Source organism: Lichenostomus cassidix, chromosome 6, assembly GCF_008360975.1.
Source record: "Lichenostomus cassidix isolate B80296 chromosome 6, HeHo_3.0, whole genome shotgun sequence".
NCBI classification, from domain to species: domain Eukaryota; kingdom Metazoa; phylum Chordata; class Aves; order Passeriformes; family Meliphagidae; genus Lichenostomus; species Lichenostomus cassidix.
This window is the reverse complement of record NC_139487.1, coordinates 28,246,060-28,265,136: the sequence shown is the minus strand read 5'-3', so window position 1 is coordinate 28,265,136 and position 19,077 is coordinate 28,246,060. Positions and strand designations below refer to the sequence as shown.

The window sequence follows — 19,077 nt, the reverse complement described above, 5'->3', positions numbered from 1 at the left end:
GTGGGCACAGAGAATTAGCCAATTTGGTTAGATCCCACTTTGGTTGGTATCCAGCTTCTGCAGTCACTAGTCCTAAGGGGAAAGACTCTGTTTTGTTTTTTTTTGCAAACTTAGCTCAATTTCATTTCAGTGAAAAGAAATGTACAGTGCACAAGCGCATTTTCAAAACCCCAAATCCCAAACTGCACTCAGCAGCATTAGGCTGCTAAATTTAGGAGAACACTCCAAAACACCCCCATCCAACCCTCCTTAGCACCTGAAATTTTATGAATAGCAGGGCATTTGCCAGGATTTGTGCCCCACACCTCTCTGGAAGAGCCCCAGTGGCAGCTTGGCTATCTCTGCACCTGTAACCACATGATACCTGAAAGGGAACCATCCCCCCTTGTAGGTCCTGCAAAACACCATATTTGCTAGGGACCCTTAGAACAATGTCTTTATACTCACTGCCATGACAGACTAAAAAAGCGTGAGGCTGTGGGGCTGGAGACTATTATATCCCCCTCTTGCTTTTACTTTTTTTTTCCTTCCTTTTCTTTTTTTTTTAATAGGAGAGGGGAAATTAATCCAGGAAGAATGTTCTCTCTCTGCTTTTAACTTGAAAACAGTCCATGCAAAATGGTGCTGCGTGGGAGAAGGGTCTACTTGGTTGAAGTGGGAGGTAGCAGTCAAAGCAAACAAATTCAAGGTATACATACAAAACAGATCTAAATCAGCTCAGTAATATCTCCAGCTGTGAAATTTTTTTCATTATTTGTAATCTCCTCAGCAGCATATCTTTATTTTACTCTAAGATATATTTTAAAAGTTTTCTGGGCCATTCAAATAATACCTCCTTATTGTCTCAAGCCCTATTTCATCAGACATTGATTGGGGGTGGGGGTTATAATTAGTATTTTATGAATGATTACTAGGGAGAAAAAAAAAGAAAAAACAAGTTTGAATAAGCTTAAATAACTACCTGAAACCTCCACAACTGGAAAAGTCAGGCTTCTTTCTGAGGAAGTCAGTTCCATTTCTGTGGCAAGATACTGACATCCAGTGGCCAATTAGGCTAATTATGGGTCACCCTTTTAGGGGATCTGAGCTGCTCTGTGGTGCTCCCAGCTCAGGTAAGCTGCAGTGACATGAACACCACTTACTTCTGCACTCACACCTCAAACCCTCCAGTTAGGGGTTGCTGCTCTAGCACCAGGAGCAGCTGCTTGTTTGCCAGTGCTACTGGATCTTTTCCAAGCTGTTCACTAGTGATGACACCACCAAGGCCATTGGCAGGCTGGGATGACAAGGAATTTTCCCTGATAGAAAGCATGTGGTTAGGGTTTTATCATAACATGCAGAAGGCTGCATTGTGGAAGGATTAGCCCTTGTGACTGTATTAGCCTGTTTCTGATCAAAAGAGGTGACCACCAGCCAGTTACTGGTATTGTAGCTTCCCACTGACCTGGTAAAACACAGCTCTTTTTGTCCAGCTCTCTAACAAAGGGAAAACAAACTCATCTCTATTGGTGTCAAACCAAGAAAGAGTTTAACAGGAAGAAGGGGAAAAGATACAGTGCAATCATTTATAGTCACATTTGGCAGAACAAGGCCAAACCCACAGCTAGAAGTGCACCTCAGTGATAATTTTCAACGCTAATGAACACAAAGGCAGATGCACTATGATTACATAGCTTAAAACAAAGCAACATGAGAATCAGAACAGCACAGGCACTTCCCTTCCATGGTATCCAGCTCAGTATGGCAGCAGTGATTTATGAGGTCCTGAAAGAGCCTCAACAACTGCAATTCATTCTCTACCTCCACTGAGTTTTGCAGCTTCGTCACTATATGCAATAAAATAATCCTTCCAAAACACAGGAAGGGAAGAGCAAGCCCATGCTCTGGAATATACAATACACTCTTGGAATAAATCAGATCCCCATGACTACCAAGAAGGAATGTATCCAAGGGTGGTGGAGTCTGTACTTTGAAGCTGGATTGCCTTGAGTTGTTTTAAAAGCTTTCCATTCTAGGCAGGTACTGGTGTGACACTCACACCAACCTGAAATTACGTGGCCCAGCAGGAGCTCCATCTCCCGATGAATATTAAAGAAGCACAGTCAGTGCTGCACCCTTCCAACACACTGCTTACCTCTCCTCCATGTTCTTCTAACAGGGGAAGGTTACCCTGTGTGGCTGCTCCTTCTCACTCAGCACATGAGCTTTGACTCCTTCTCCCTGGTTTTCTCTTGTCCTGCCACTCCCAGCTCTGTGTGGTAGGGCATGCTGGGTCTCCGGCAGGAACAGGGAACCTACCTCCAGCTACCCTCTTTTTTCATTCCAAATGAAGCAGGGTGTTGCAACACAGTCTAAACATCATGCCCTCTCCCTCCCCACACGACCTAGAAATTAACATTCAGATTGCAGAGTCTATATAACTGCATTTGGGCATGGAAATGGTTGTATGTGGGGAGCAAATATTTGAGCTACAACTGTTATATGCAGGCAAATGTCTATGCAAACCATTGTACACTCCTCCTCTCAGCCACCTCAATTTCTCAGTACAATAGAAATATTTGGCTACTAAACTCTCCATTATGATTACAGATGCTTTAATCAGGCAGGAGACCCTATGGGAACCCCAATTTCTGCTTCAAAACACAGACTTTTATTGCATAAAGGAAGTGCTGAGTTAAGCAAGGTGAAAGAAATTAATTGTCTTTTATTCTTTGCCTTCTTCTGAATGGGCTATAAAGCATAGACATTCTGCTCTAGCTTTAGCACAGCTGTCTCCATTTACTTATTTTCATTACTCCTTTAATTTGCCAAAGGACTTTGCATATGGTGAGCTTCTTACCTGATATAATCAAAGTATTCTTTGTGCTGATTCCGATAAAAAACAGACAGTTTAAGCATACGGCCTGCAATCACTTCAGCTTTTTCCAATAGCTGTGTTAGGTGAACTTTTGAATAATCTGGAAAGGAAGGACAAGCTGCTAGTACAGGGGGGCAGAAAAAACCACAACACCCTCCAAAAGCTACAGAGACATGCAGACTGAAAATTGGGAACAGAGACGTGGTAACATACATCACATCATGCCCCCAGTTTTCAACAGTGGTGACAAATCAAATGACAGGGGCAGGCACTTGTGATTCTCCCCACTCCTTCCCCCACGAAGACTCTGGAAGCCTACAGCAACTTTCAGCTCAGCATTTCCTATGTTAGAGCTGATTTCCTTGTATTTGGGACTGCAGTGGAGCTCAGGAATGCCATCTCTGGCTCCTATCAGCTGACAAACTGTTAGCTACAATATACCTGGTTGTGAGCCAACAACCAATGACAGAACTAACAAAGCTTGCTTAGGACCCAGCATAAATGGCTTCCCAACCAATATGGGATTTATGCTGAGCTTGATTCAGGCTTCAGCTTTCACACAGGCATGCACAGTGGCTGCAGGTGATGAACATCCAAAAGAAGACTTACAAATCAAAGGCAGGCCAAAGGGGCCCTTGAGATGGGGTGTTGGTGGTGCTCAGTATTTGCAGCACGTAGAGAAGGCAGAGCAGCAGAATGTCTTAAGCTGTCAGGGAGCTGCCATTCTACCTTTTCCTCACAGGTGCTGGTAGCCAGCAACAGGCACAAGTGGCCCATTCCTAGCCTGGGACAAGCAGTGGAGCCAGGCACAGCACTTCAGCACAGCTAAGCTATTGCACAAGAAAAGGGCAGTCCAGCAGCCTCTGCTGAACGTGCCAAACCTTGGCACACACAAAGCCTAAGTTTGAATTCCAGTTTTGGGGTGACTATTAAATGCTACCAGCACAGTTGGCACTGGCAGGTGACCAAGCCAGTCTGGCAGCAGAGGCAGCATTAACTGACTCCTGTGGAGCAAGATGCCTCGGCAACGTTACCTGCGGTGCAGAACTCGATGATTTCACTCCACTCTGAAACGACGTAATCGCCATCGACCTGCTTGGAGGCTGTCTGCACTGCCACTGTGTACTCTGTCCTGGGGCTCAGGAACCAGTGCCCACGCACTGTCATGGGCAGGGGAACTGCTTTGGCCACCAGCTTAGTGGGGACATCCTGACAGAAACAAAAGCACAGAACGACACACAAGTCAGCAGTGCAACCAATCTGCCAACCTTTCCTCCACTGTTTTTGCAATGTAGTCCCCAACACCTGGCTCTTCTCTGCAAACCCGAGTTACTTCCCACAGTTTGTTGGTGCAGCAAAGTGGAGGAGGGCAGTGGTGTAAGGCCTGTTCTAAGAGACATGGGGAGAACCTGCATGCATGAATTATTTGTTCCAAGTGACTGTAGAGTAGTACTATTATATATAGCCCAAATACATAATTCAGACTAGGGCCATTCGTGCTTAAGTATGCAAAGACAGACATGATACTGACAACAAAGGTATATTAAGAGCTTCTTGTGCTCTCACTGTCATTGTTGCCTTTCAGGCAATGTAATCAAACAAAACTCCTCCTGCCACCAATCAGTCCATTTACACTGCTGTTGATATCTTCCAAACTAAATTTCAACAGAAAATGAAACGTTGCAGAGTAACTACATCAGGTTTACATCTATCACAATACCCTTCAGTACAGAATGGCCAGAAGAAGCCAAACAGCCTGTGCCTATCACTGAACCTCTTGCCTTCCCCCACCACTGCCCTTTCAGATCCTCTGTTTTGCTCTTCCAGTATATCATAGCCCCAGGGTGCAACAAAGAAAAATAGCTGCTTGTTGCCATTGAAATGCTTGATTTCTACAGTACCAAAGACTTCAGTACAGACCACCAAGGGACAGAAAAAATTGAAGAACTGGACAGTTTGCTAAAACTGTGGGTGAAAGGACTCATGATGAAGTTGAATGATTCTCTGTAGTGTGTACCTAGGAGCTGTGATAGAATGAGAGATATTTATTACTGAATATTCACCAGTAATAACAGAATATTAAGATGGCTGCCATGTGAAAAGTGGGCACTTTAAATGCCATCCATAACTGTCCACCTCTAAATGCTAGCCCACACTCATCTACCTATAAATCCTAGCATAGTAGTCCTTTAAGGAAAAAATGAATAGAAGAGAGATATTTTTGGTCATGATCTCTCTTCCCTTCTATTATGGAAAAAGATCTTTCTCCTTTTGTTTTCCTATCAACAAAAAATATCCTTCAGATTCTGTATTAAGAAACTGTAAAATTAGCAGCTTGGGATATTACAAGAACTGACGTAATAAAGTGATAATCAAGGGTAAAATTTTGTTGTCATGATTCCTCTTTTGCCAATTCTCATTTAAATCAAATAATAGTTGTGAAAAAGCTATCTGAAAACGAGACTGTTGTGCACACTACAATAAATAATAGCTAGAGAAAAATTACAAAGAAAAAAAAAAAGAAACACCAAATGACATTTAAAGCTACCACCCCGAAAGGCATCCCACTGGACTGAGTCTGCTACTGCTAATGCAGTCAGCAGGTGCTACAGTTAACAACATTAGTCTTCCTGTCACCTCTTCTTTGGTTATGGTAAAAACAGCTCCCACCTGGGTCAGATCTCTGTGCTCACACCCCACTGGTGGCTTTTCCCTCATTAATGTTGTCAGTTTTCATATTACATTAAAAGCCTTGTTGCCCCCAGGTGTTGAAGCCTTACCTTCCAGCTGTGCATCAAGAACCTCTTTTAACTGTTCCAAAAAAGGGGGAGACTACCTAAAACAAAAAGTGTCAAAAGAAAGGGGCAAACCATCACATTTAACTGAGGGATTTACATCTTGCACAGCTGGAGAGGAGGGGCAGATGTGATTCTTCTCGTAACTCTAATCTGATGTTCTTTTTCTAAGCAAACACCCCTTTTTTTAAGGCCACTATAGAGAGAAAATGTTCAAATGTTCACACTGAGATTCGTCTGGGGATTCTCTATTTCTCCCTTTCATCTCATGCTCTGCTCTCCTTCCTGGCTGAGCCACCAGAGAAGTGCAAAGCAGGTACTATGCCAGCTCGAGGAGAGCCAGGATTCTGGAGTGGCAGATGGCTGCTCCACCACCAGCACCCAGCAGACAACTCTAAAGGTACCTAGATGGCAATAATTTCTAAGAACAGCCTGGAAGCTCTGAATAGCTGAGCAGCAAGGTATGTGAATCACTCTACTGCTCCTTTTTGGGAAAAGGGGCAGCTTTCAGACTTCAACATTCTCCCAGTTGAATACCCTTCCCTTTGCCAGGAAGGCTTGTAGAGCACATTGTGGGAACTCAGCACACTCAGATTCTAGTCCCAGTTTTGCTAAATATTTGAGCATTTTTCCTATTACATGGGAGTAATCATACTTCCATATCTTAAAAAAGGGAGGAGGTATGCTAATTGAAATTTAAAAAAGACAAAATCTTATTACAATTCTAGGCTTTGCACACTACTACCAAGACAAGCCTTCTGCATCACAGAGATGATGACAACAGTCATAAATAACAAAACTTTACGCCCCCTAAGTATGCTGAATATACTTTATATATGTACCAACAGAAATGGCATTGAAAGGATGAATCATTCATGGATGCTTTCCCAGGTACACAAGAAAACAAACAGCTCCCTTTCCTGAGGTACAGCATAGGTCTACCTATCATGTTAAACCTCCATCCCAAGTCACTTACAGCCATCTGAGCAAACTGATACTTAACTCTGTATAAGTTAGAAAATGAGCTGGTCCTTTGGGTTATCACCTGTGAGAGAGACAGGCACTTGGATGCCTTACTCTTCCTGTAAGCCAAGTAAGGATGAATTCTCATTGCACAGGCATCTTCAGGGTCCTGGACAACTCCTAGGAGTAAATCCCAATGCTCTTTTTTGTATCTAAACAGTAGGGCTCACTCCTTTCTCTCTAAAAAGCTCTGCTAGGAGAAAGGGCAGTGCTATCATTCCTCACCTTTATACAAAAGCTTTGTTAGGAAGTCAACTCATGGGTGGGACTTGGTTCCCTGCTGTGAGGATTTGGCCCCAAGTGCTGCAGCTGCTGGGATATCAGCTGCTGCTGCTGAGCTTCAGCTGGGAAACTCCTATGGCCAACCTCAGAGGGAGGAAGGATGCTTGTCTCTAACCACACCTGGCTTACACATTTTGAATTTGAGCACTTCAATTACCAACAAAAGTTCGTCCTAGAAGGTGTGTTAAAAATTGCTTATACTAAAAATGGATGAAAGCAAACACCTAAGTGCTCTGGCATAGAGTTGGAGTATTCAGCCTGTGCTTTACTATTGTCCACCCTCTCTTGCTCTCTGGATCTCTGTCATTCAGGCTTGGGAATAAAACAACAAAAAAATTACACAAAAAAAATCTTAACCAAGTCACTAACAAAATTAGTAACAAGCAATTTTTAGTTAATTCTGACAGGACATCCAACTTATTCATCATTTTAGTTGATAGATTTTAATCTCCTGTTCTTACAAAACCAATTACCTCTGTCCTTTGACTAAACATTACTGCATAGTAAAAAGTTAGAGAATTGCTGAGAAACACAAAATAAATCTAATAGCTTGTCTTTATCATACTACCAATATCCTTTTCCCCCCTCTCCATTTTAACTCTAGTCTCACAATTGTGATAAAGATTCTGAAGTGTATGTGGTGTTTGCTCTACTAGGATGGCTCTATTTTTCAAAAAATAAATGTTCCAAGTTTACACCAGTTTGCACATGAATGAAAAAACATGTAGAATAATAAAATGAATGAAATTAAGGAGAATCCATCCCAGTAAGCATTTACATTAGAAGGTATGTTTATTCCTGCAGTGTAAAATGGGAATTTCAATACAAAGGCTGTCAGTCTGAAATTAGCAACAGTAAGAAACAACGCAAATGTACCCTAATTTATTTGCTATTACCATCAAAAATGAGGCATAATACATACCTATTATAACATTAGGTTTAGTAATGCCTCACACACTGGTTCCTAGCAACTGTGACATCGGGGCCAAACATGTAAAATTCTGAATTTCAAGCAATAGTAAGTGATTTTTTGTTACTCTTAATGCATGTGTTACTTCCAACAAAAATTAAAAAAAAAAAGTCAAATAAGAAAATTATACACCTGCCATTTACAGGAACCTCATGAAAAATACTCTCACAATACAAAGCCTCAGAGAAATTGGTGGAAATATTTTCTGTTTATCCCACTGGCTTAGAAACCAACAGTTATTTAGGTGCTGATAGAATTACAGCCCTTACATTCGTTTGGGTGGTTATTTGTGCCTTGGCAAACCTTATCTTTTAGATAATGCCAACATTATTTTAGAATTTGCAGATGATTGAGTTATTTAGTGTTCTATCTCATTCCACATTTCTCTACACATCTCAGTATTTCAACTGTTCTGAGGTCAAAGCACATTTTGCTGGATTTGGTAAGTACAGATTCTGCAATGCCTTCAATATGTTCCTGCACCAGAGGCTTGAGGAAAGAGGCCAGATGAATATTCAGGTCACAGTGCTGAATGCTGCAAACTAAAATTGCTGGAAGCCTTCCTGAAGTGCATTAGAATTTGTGGCTCTTCTGTTGAAATGACATGTGTTGCTCTCAGGAGTCTGTCACTGAACAAGGACAGGCAGCAAATACATACTTTGTATAAATAATGATAGTCAGGAATGTCTGTCTTGCACTACATTGTACAGGTTCTAAAACTGCTTTCAAATGAAACAGGAAAGGTAATGTTCAATTCTCTGTGAAACAAATGTATTTGTGTGTACATGCACATAGGCTAGAGACAGAGAAGGTACTTTTGAGTTAACCACAATTCCACCAGATTAATCAAAACCCACCTTTGCTGGATGTCCAATTCCTGTTTCCCATAGCCTGGCTTTGAAAGGTTAATAAAACACAAAGATTCATCTGTTTAAAAAACAAGTATTTATGCCTTGATTTTTAAATGAAAATTACCTTGTGTTTGAATTTGTTGGAATTCTTGTTTTCTTTCTTGTTGAGATCGATGAAGTAATGAGTAATGCGATCCTTGGATCTAGAATCCATGTCCCAAGAAATCTTGAAGGAATCACATGTGATGTTACTTATTTTGATGTTGTGTGGGACTGGAAGCTCCTCCATCTCTGCAATCCCACTATCTTGTGATTTATTCCCTGCATAGAAAATAAGCATGGTTTGTTCAGTGAAGAACCCACTTGGTCACTGCTTGGCGTGCTCCAGGACAAGCACATCCCTGAGCAGCCTTTTCCAAAGGCTCAGAGGGAGCACTCAGGAGCCAGTGAGGTACAATTATGCACCCTGGGTGTCAGGGATGGAAAGCATTGGAAAGGGATGAAATTGCTCACTAATAACACATAAGCAGGGTGCACAGCGTGGCTGGCATTACAACTGTGTGTGCTTGCAGGCTGACAATACCAACCATCTCAAGCTACCAAGTGCTCCAAGGTTCAGTAAAGAAGCCAGCAATGTCCACAGTTAACATAATGGCTCTATCCATATCTGTCAGTGAAATAAACACAAGCACAGATCACTTTCATCCTTAAACCATTTTTCAAGCACAAAGCACAGCCAATCTCCTCAAGGTTTATAGGTGGTGGATGCATATGCACTTATGTATACACATATATAAAACAGCAACTCCTTTGAATTGAAACAATTAACACTTTCTCGAGCCACAGCAAAAGGGACACACAAACAAATTCCATTTTCTGTTCTTTATTCTTTCCATTTTCCCACCTGAGACCCTGCAGTTTTCTTGGGAAGTTTTTTCTAATGTCTCTAAGTACATATGGGAGATGAACAAATGACCATTGACCCTCAAAAAAATCACTGGTTCTAAATTTAGGTCTGCCCTTAGTTCCCAAGGCAACTTTACAGTTCAGCATTCCGTGAACATTAAAACTCAGAAATTTTAGGTGTTCTTGCACTTACATAAGACCCAATTTGTTCAAAAGTGAACAAATAGAAAAAAACCCAGAAAGCTACTGGGCAAAACCGGAAAAAATCTAGATGATGTAAGAGAAGAAGTAAAGAAAACAGAACAGAAAAAAATGAAAATTGAACAAAGATAAGGACAGATAGAAACAAAAGAGGGGGAAAAAGTTAATGTCTGTGCAAGAAAGAGGAAAGCTCCCAAATTCTGGCCAGATAAGGAAGATGGGAAACTCATGCAGGGATGTGAGCCAATGCATTGTCAGAATTATTCATAGTCACATCTAATTATAGAAAAAAATAGTATTTATACCTGCATCATAACTGATAAAAGAAAAATATGAAAAATTGAACTCAGAGGTGTTTGGTCAGTAATAAAAGTAAAAATTTTACTTGGAAAACATTAGGAACATTTCAACCTCTCAACATACTCTGCCAAATAATTATTACAGCACTTCAATGCAGGAATATTACAGTTGGCCTGATTGCTCAAAATTCTCCTCTTAGATATATGAAATTCAATCACAGAGTCTGCAAAATTCATAGATCTCCAGCTAGTATAGTGAATAATGTATTTTTACTGATGACTTCAAGAACTAATAAAACCATTTTTCTATTTTTGTTTTATTTTATGCATTTACATCCAAAAGCTTGTCTATTCTTCAAACATTCTATTGGTCTTTTTTTTTTTTTTCTTTTTCAACTAATAGTGAAGTCACTTAGTGCATGGTCTTGCTCAAAATGCCCCCCTATTTGTGCCATACACAATGACATTTTCAACAGCTGCACTGGCTGCAACAGACTCAGAAATACCAGTCATTACTGAAAGCTTTCTCTTCATATGAAAGACATGGTAAGTGCTTTTCCCAACATGACATTTCAGAAAGCCAGCAGGGAGAAAATGGCACTGCTTTCTTCTGCAAGCAATTTGTATTTGAAAAATGACTGAAAGCTCTGCCAGGTACACTGAAAAGGCTTCGTATGATCCGCTCTGCCAGGAGCAAGGCTCTGTGTTTAAGCAGAAGATGGAGCTTTGCTGCTGAGGTCCTCAGAGCTGGAGAGCTGGACAGACTGAGACTCCAGCACACTGAACACTGCAGAAAGTCCTGAGCAGACATGCAGCCAGGAAATCCAAACCATAAATCCACCATTCCTTAATGTGCAAATTATTTGTCTAAAAATGAGCTTCTCTATTGCATACCCAGGGCCTGAGCTGTGTTACAAACTGTGAATGTGGTTTAAGCCTCAGGAGACTTGTGCAAAGCAGTAATGACCATTGACAAAAAGAAAGGGAGAGAAAGAACCATTTTGTAGAACACCAGTGGCAAAGAGCAAAAGGGCTTCTGGAAATAGGTATAGTTTTCTGTGCATTTCTTGGAATTAATATCTTTAAATACATCTTTAAATATCTGCACTCCCATTCTTTTTAATTTCTTTGCTTCAGAAGTGAATAAATAACTTAAGTAAATGTCAAGCAGAAAATCTCCAGGTAGTTTTTAGGGTTAGGGTAGGGGTTAGGGGTTAGGATTAGGATTGAGAGAGTGAGAGAGCCTGCAGCTCCAGGAACACTGGGGCTGGAAAAGGCATGCCAAGGCCATCCCAGCAGGGCTCCAACATTGCTGCTCCTACATCTTCCTGGTCTGGAAATCCATTGTGATGGGGTTAGGGTAGCGATTAAGGTAGTGGTTAGGGGTAATTGTTAGGCAGTGGTTAGTGGTAGCAGTTAGCTGGAAAATGAGGTGATACAACACACATATTTTAGGGGAAGTATAAAGACAACAAAGAAAACTAAGCACACCTATCTTGCCAAGCTCCTGAAGAGCCTCTACCTCTAATGCTGGCCTTTTTCCCAGGATTAAAAGCTTGCTACAAAAAAGAAAGCCCAGATTCTGTCATGAACATTCCATTCACCCAAACCATGTCTTGTCTGTGCTCAAGCACCTCAAAGCAGCCTCTAGGTTGCTGCAATTTTTTTATGGTGGATGAGACATCCGGAAACTACTGAGTGAACTGGGAAGACAAAAGCACAGGAAAGCCCTGGTGATATCCCACAAGCAGTGCCTGGGAGGGAAGTCAGTGGAACCGTGGGGATGCCACTTCTGTGTCACCACAATATTCCCCTACGCTGATGTAATTTCACTCATCTGGGCTGCTGTCACGCAGAGCAGAGTGCAGCGAGTGCTGCATGTACCATCCCTAGGCAGACACACAGGACATTAACTCCTGCAGTTTACCACTGGGAGGTGTCAGCTCTGTGAAAACCTAGCAATGGGATAAGGGAAACGTGACTCAGGTTCATGAGCCAGGAATAAGCAAGGCGAGACTGTACTCACACAGCACGAAATTAAAAGCTAATGCTAGAGCCTGAATACATTCTGGGAAGATACTTGAAAATCAAAAGATGTGTAAATGACAATGAGAAGCAATTGCTGAGACTCTGAAAGATGAGGTTTACATTATAGACAGACACCAGCAGCACATGTAATAAACACACTAAATGCCAAACAAAATTTTGTAATACATATCACTTTTTTTTTTTAATCTCGCCTTATTCAGATCTTAAAATGCATGCACTGGCGAAATCAGCAAATGGGTTTCTCAAGTTAACATATTCAATACAATGAGATACATTAGCTATGGCATTTTGAAGCAGGAATATTTGATGAGAGGGGATCAACTTCTTAAGAGTACATAGGTACCATAACAGAAGAAAACCTCTTATTAGATGTGGATGCTAACTACTGAAAACATCTCATTTACAAACAGGAACACCCATAACATGAACAGAGAAACTCTTACACCTTCTGAAATGCAAAAGGTTCTACTTTTCCTTGACTTGATAATTCAGCTGATAGGTATATATATCAGATCTATAAAGGTAAAATATTGTAATTACAGAAATCTGATATAGACTGACAATATTTAAGTGCTGTAATTGAGACTGAATTCTCCAATTTGCTGAGAAGGTATTTAATTTCCTTAAAAATTCAACAGTAGGAAGAAAACTTCATTCTGTATAACCATCAAAAATGACAGGCAAGTGCCAGGAAATTACATATTAGCTGCATACTTTAAATTTAACTAAGCAAAAATACACTGTCATATTTTTCTCTTGATCTCTGGAATGAATGGCTCCCTATCCAGCTTCTGGCTATATAGAATTGTTTCACAGAGCCAGGACAATATGTCCCCAGCAAGAAAATAATTAACCTGAATACCAACAATTTCAATGTTCACTGCAACACCTTATTCAAGAGAGACAATGAAATTATGCAGAGGAACCACAAGTACAACAACATTCCAAAAATTATTAAATCAAGGCTGTTATTTGTTAGGCTATGTAAGTGGCACTTCTCTAGGATAGCTATTCTATTTCAAAGCTCAATTATTTATCCATAACAACAGAGGTAATATTTATGTTTTGCCCCTTTTCATGTACAAAAAATGGGTGAAGAGTCTCAGACTCTTAAGTATCTCTCTCCCCTCTCCCCCAGGATCCTGGTAAACAGAGATTTTTATGTTTATATAAGCATATTTAAGAATATTTTCTAAATAAGCATCCTTGTAAAACCAATTCCTAAATTAGATAAAGAGAGGATGCCTGACCCTAGAAATCCTGTTAGAGGGATAAACCCCTCTAAACCTTCTTCTCATTTCCTCCCCATTGTCTGACACTACTGTTGTGCATTTTCTAATAAGAAATGTGCACTGTGTCCAAAGCTTTTTAAAAGTAGTTTCAAAAATAAAACATTACTATGACATGTAATGTCTACATTTACTGAATGGTTTTGAAATGTTCATATACATCCAGATTCTCTCACTACTTGGTTTTAACAGCTTAATTTAGCTGTTTCCTGCTAACCTAGGACGTGGACTTCAGCGGGAATATCCCACAATCAAACCAAAGAGAGCACAACTGGACTCTGTGAGTACAAATGTGCCTTCAGTGCAGGCATCTTCTTCAGCTGAGAATGCTCCCCAAAGTGTGCCTGCAGAAACAAAGCCCTCAGCAGTCTCTGCATTGCCTGCTCTCTGTGCTGAAGGATTTGTCTCAGCCCCTTACAAAGGACTCGATTCTTCTCCTCCTCACCCAGAGGATGAATGTACTCCACAAGTGGTGTCATGACTCAGACCAGGAGCAGCCCCATCTCTCACTCCTGCCATGGACAGAGAGAAATGTGCACACTCTCAGCTCCCCTGGAGCAAGGTCCTGCTCTGTCCCCAGCCTGGTTTCTCTCTCAGTGCCTGCTGCCAGCCCCAGGACTGAAGGCTGGCTCTGCAGCCTTGCTCCCATCTCTCCTGGCCAGAGGAGCAGCACAGCAGCCTCAGGCCAGCATGTGCCCACGGGGAACCACTGGGCATGGGCTGCAAGTTGTGCCATGTGCTCCAATACTGACCCAGCTGAGATGCTCATCTGCCCTTGAACTAAAGCAGATGGGACTTGAGGGCCTTCATTTCCTCTGATGAGTGTTTTCCACCACACAAGTGGGGCAAACCTGACAGCTAGCAGCAGCAAACAGAGTTACCACGGTACATTTTGGAGTATAGCTATGCTATCAGAACTGAAGGGCTTTGCTTTACAGCTCAGTCCTTCTCTCAGCAGGCACTGAATGCCACATTGTGTTCAATAGGAAATTAAATGCATCTTTACAGGGAAGGTTACTATAATTAGTAAGCAGAAATTAAATAGTTCCATTATAACATTGCCGTGGAATATAAATTTTGGCATAGATTCAAAATTCTCAACAGTGAATTTGTTGGGCCATATGTATTCTTTCTAAGTTAATAATAAAACCCAAATATTTCTTAAATACAACAGTAGAAACAGTAATAAGAAAAAAAACCCCAATAACATTCACTCCTGCAATAAGACCATAGATATCTAGAATTACACCTGGAATAAATTTGATAGAAAATAGGCATCTGCTAATCCAAAAGCAAAGGCTACTGTCCAAAATATTTTATGCCTATGACTTACAATGATGTTCAGGTATGATTTTCATAGGATGCATATGAAATGTAAATATGAATTCAAATATATATATATATATACGAATTTTCCAGACTACTGTGGAAACTACTAATGTTCTTACTATGCTAAGAAAGAGGAAAATATTGACAAAAACCATCATGCTTGGGCAGTGAGCCTCCTCAGGCTCACTTTGCATTCAGTGAAGAAAGGCAGTTTCCTAGATGGGATAATCTGAGTACCTACAGTTAGCTCTCACATTTAACTTTGCCCTGGAGGAATCTAATTCTCTTCAGAGACTAGAGAGGAGGTCACAGAAGTTAAGAGCTAGCTGAAGTTACCCTTTATAATTATTTCCCAAATTACATTTGTCAATTCTACTGATTCTCATGATGCAACAGCAACCTACCTCTGATAATTTGCAAGATTTCTCTCACAGAAAAAAGAAAAAGAACATGAGGATAAAAAACTATGTTTTATACTGCAGCCAATTTCTAAATTCCTTAGCAAAGAAATCTACATGTCACTGATTCAGAAATATCCTTTGGACTGATACTTTAAAAGGGATAAGCTTTTTGAGGATAATTACTCTGAATTTTTGTCAAATACAACAGTTATCCCCACAATATTTTTTCTGAAAGCACTGATAGATCTAATATCTCAGGACCATTTAAGCTTGAATGTGGATGAATTTATGACTTGCTAATTGCAATTACAGATAAATTATTTAATAACTGCAATTTAATTAATTTAAAATTTTAAATAAAAATAAATAATGCATTTAATTGCATCATTAAACTAATTCCTCAAAATAATTTCCTCTCTTGCTATTACCATACAGAAAACTCAGATGTATCACTGTACATTGTCTCCTGCGTTATCAGCCAGCTGGTCCAAATCAGTGCCAACTCTTCCTTTGATTTTTGACCTCTGCTTACTTGAAGCAAAAATTTAAGTAACAATTAGTACATAAACATCATCAGAAATGAAGATGTTTAAACCTAAACTATGTGGGAAAGTCTTACTGAAATCAGTGGGATTTAAGCTGAGAATTTCTGCAAATGTGATTGCAGGTATGTACACAAGTTTCACAAACCCAAAGCATAACACAAACCCTGACTGCAAATCAGATCAATGGCTAAATTGGCAAGGCTGACCTTATTCTTTCACTAAGATTTAATTCTTATTTGATATCCTGACATCTTGGAAGTATTTAATATTTATACCCTACTCATTCAAAACTAAACCACGTTTTCAGAATGTCAATAGTAGCCAAACCCCTAGACTGAGAACTGAAATAGAAATAAACACAAGTCCCTGTTGATACAATTACCTTTTTTAGAGTTCCCCTTACAGGTATTTTGTTTAAGAATACCTGTATGAAAGCTGGATGCCCCTATGCTTCTATAAAGTATTTGGTGTCCCACAAGGCTGGGGATTTTATAATTGAATTGAATTCTTATTGAAAAAAAAAATATTATTATTGAATTTTTATTGAATATATTTTCTCTTTTCTTTTTGCAATTTTATTACAAGTAAGATGAGGAGTGTTAACACAGTAATATGCTAAGTTACACACAGATTCACACAAAATTTAATTTTCACTGTGTTAAAAATATATGGAGGAAATATGAAAAAGGAGGGGTTTTATTTGCAGAGGAAACTGTGCAACTGGAAGGTTGTGAATAATCATGTAGATACATATTCCTTCACTAAGGACCAGGAGAACTGTAAGACTAAAAAAACCACCTAGGCTGGAAGAATAAATTGACATCCATGCTAAACATCTACTCTTGCCTGTATCTGAGCTATGGAGATCTACTGATCTACCATGCTCTAAGGACTGACCAAACCCTTGTGGCTGAGAGCTGAGGAGTGCTGGGATCTCCTTTTATCACCCATGGATGCCAAAACCAAACCAACTGAATTGGACAGAAAAGCCGAGACTGAGGACAAACATCACCACCAAACATCAGCATCTTGCTCCTCAGCCTGTCCACCGAGTGATTCCTGCATGCACAATAATTTATACCCTGTTCCCTCTAAAGTTTCCAGACTGCTTATACTAAACATGGCTTTATGTTTTACTGTACTTTGTCATGTTGAAGCTAAACATACTTCTCTGTGACTTTCTAAGGAATGAGAGTTGCAGTGTGGTAAAAATAGGTCCTGCTGGCAAACCATTGGTTTTCATGGCTCTGCCACCAGAGCCAGGCAAGGGCAATTCTGTCTCTTGAAACCAAACAGGACATTAGAGCAGGCCACCACAAACACTAAGCCACCATAGTATTTATCACTAATTAAATGCTCCCATTTTGTTCAGCACAGCAGGCTTGCTGCACATGGGTGGTAAGTGGCTCTTCTCAGCATGTGTTGGCTACAAAATACATTTGAAAAACAAATTTTAATTAAAATGTGCATTTCTCTGTTGCTGAAAGGGAAAGAAGGTAACAAGGGATGTAAAAGGCTCTAAACCACCATCTAGCTTAATTTGAATGCTGTTTAAAAATGAAAAGGAACTTTACAGCCACTTACATATACTGGAATTTGAGTATAATGCATACTTCAGTTATACAGAATTCCAGATTTGGAAAGCAAGTAGGTACATCAGAAACCCTACCATGAAATATATCCCAGACCAATCTATCCCATGCACTTCACTCATTTAGCAGAAGTCTGTGTTATCAGGTATCTACTATTATCTATCTCTGGTGAGATTCTGACCAGACTGCACTCAGGCCCATTTGTGATGTATTTTTGTAAGTATGCTATGTCAGTGATGTTTTGCTGGAAAACTGGGAGTAAAAGTTTTCAGCAGACTCCCAGCCTGTTGATCACTAAAGGGACAGATTTTGGAGGAGGAAGGGATACAAAGCTTTTAATAGCATGAGGTTTGTCTCTTCTGGTGAATAAAAAGTACAGCTGTGTCCAAGACTGTGGAACTGCCTATGTCTCCAGGACTAATAACAAAAAAACCAGACCTCATAGATGAAGGCACTGACTGTATGACCCCAGACAAGTTGCTTGGGGCCAGATTCTGATCCAAGTTACACTGCTCTGGGTCACTGGCCTAATTGCTCCAATGTTCTTCATCTTACAGTGTAACTGAGGCAAAGCATTGCCCTTAGTTTTCCACTGCTTTTAATATTAACTGTATACTAGAGAAGTGAGTGGCCTTTCATTATTTGTGCTTCCACATGTCACTAAACAAGAGAGACAAACAAACACTTCCATTTTAGTTTATTACTATGAACCCCATTCATACCGGTTTACCTCATTCTTTGGCTGGCAGCAACTTGTGCCATTTATTGCAGCTGTGTCTTCATCTAAACTAAAAACGTGTTCTCTGCTTCAAGTTAAGTCATGTGAGTTCAAATCCAGCAAGATGAGGCAGCCTTGTATTCACACGAGCTTTAATGTGACCTGCCAGCTTGCCTGAAAACTGCAAATGCCTTGATCACACAAGGATTTTTTTCATTTAAAATCCACTTCCTTTCAACAAAGGGAAGCCCAGACAGAAAGGCAAAACTCGTCACTTGAAGGGCAGCAGAGAAAGCTCAAGGCTGGGGAGCTGGGGAGCACAGTTTTACTAAGCATTTTCCTTGAGAAAGTAGGGTGCTCAGCATGAGTGGGCTTTTGTAAGTCTCTGGATACCCTGGCAGTCTGCAGCATGAATGAGCATTTCTTTACTTCAGCGCACTGGCAATTGCTGTGTGCTTTTCACACACAGCTCTTGTAAGGAATGGGATTTGGCTCTGGTTTACACCAGTCTGTGCTTTTTAGCTGTGATTTGAATGTATTATATATTCACAGTAGTTCAGGAAATTCTACTTTGTAACTTCTGGGGGTTTTTTTTACATTTAAATTGTATGCACGTTTCAGAATCATATGCCAGTTTCAGACTTTCTCTCAGGCCCTGACAAATAAAGAATGTAGCGATTTTGAGAGCCCTTTTTTTGGCTGTAGTTGTTCTGTTTTGTTTCAATTTTAGCTGGTTTCCTAGAGCAACCAAACACTGTCAAGGTCTTTAGATGTAGGTCTGCCACTGGTTGACTGCTCCTAACTTTTGAACCTCTGACAAGAGCAGAGAGCTCACAGATAACTTAGGTTGCTGCCAGTTTCTTTAAGGCAGGCAAGTATGTAGAAATGAGAGGATCTGCTAAACACTCCCTATCAAGAGGAAGGCTACAATGACTTCAAGCTTTTCACAGTTACAAGGATGCAAAGATGA

General features: G+C 40.3%; 1 protein-coding gene across 4 annotated transcripts in view; it reads right to left on the bottom strand.

The window, feature by feature from the left end:
* The window catches only part of PHYHIPL (phytanoyl-CoA 2-hydroxylase interacting protein like), a 132,329-nt gene that overhangs the window by 1,654 nt on the left and 111,598 nt on the right, over nt 1-19,077 (bottom strand). For all 4 annotated transcript variants that reach the window (XM_085064220.1, XM_085064221.1, XM_085064218.1 and 1 more), the window contains exons 2-4: nt 8,903-9,099; nt 3,892-4,066; nt 2,840-2,957 (exon numbers count right to left, since the gene is read on the bottom strand). In XM_085064220.1, coding sequence (XP_084920346.1) covers nt 2,840-2,957; nt 3,892-4,066; nt 8,903-9,067 — 458 coding nt within the window. In that variant the 5' untranslated portion in view covers nt 9,068-9,099. The remainder of the gene's footprint in view (nt 1-2,839; nt 2,958-3,891; nt 4,067-8,902; nt 9,100-19,077) is intronic.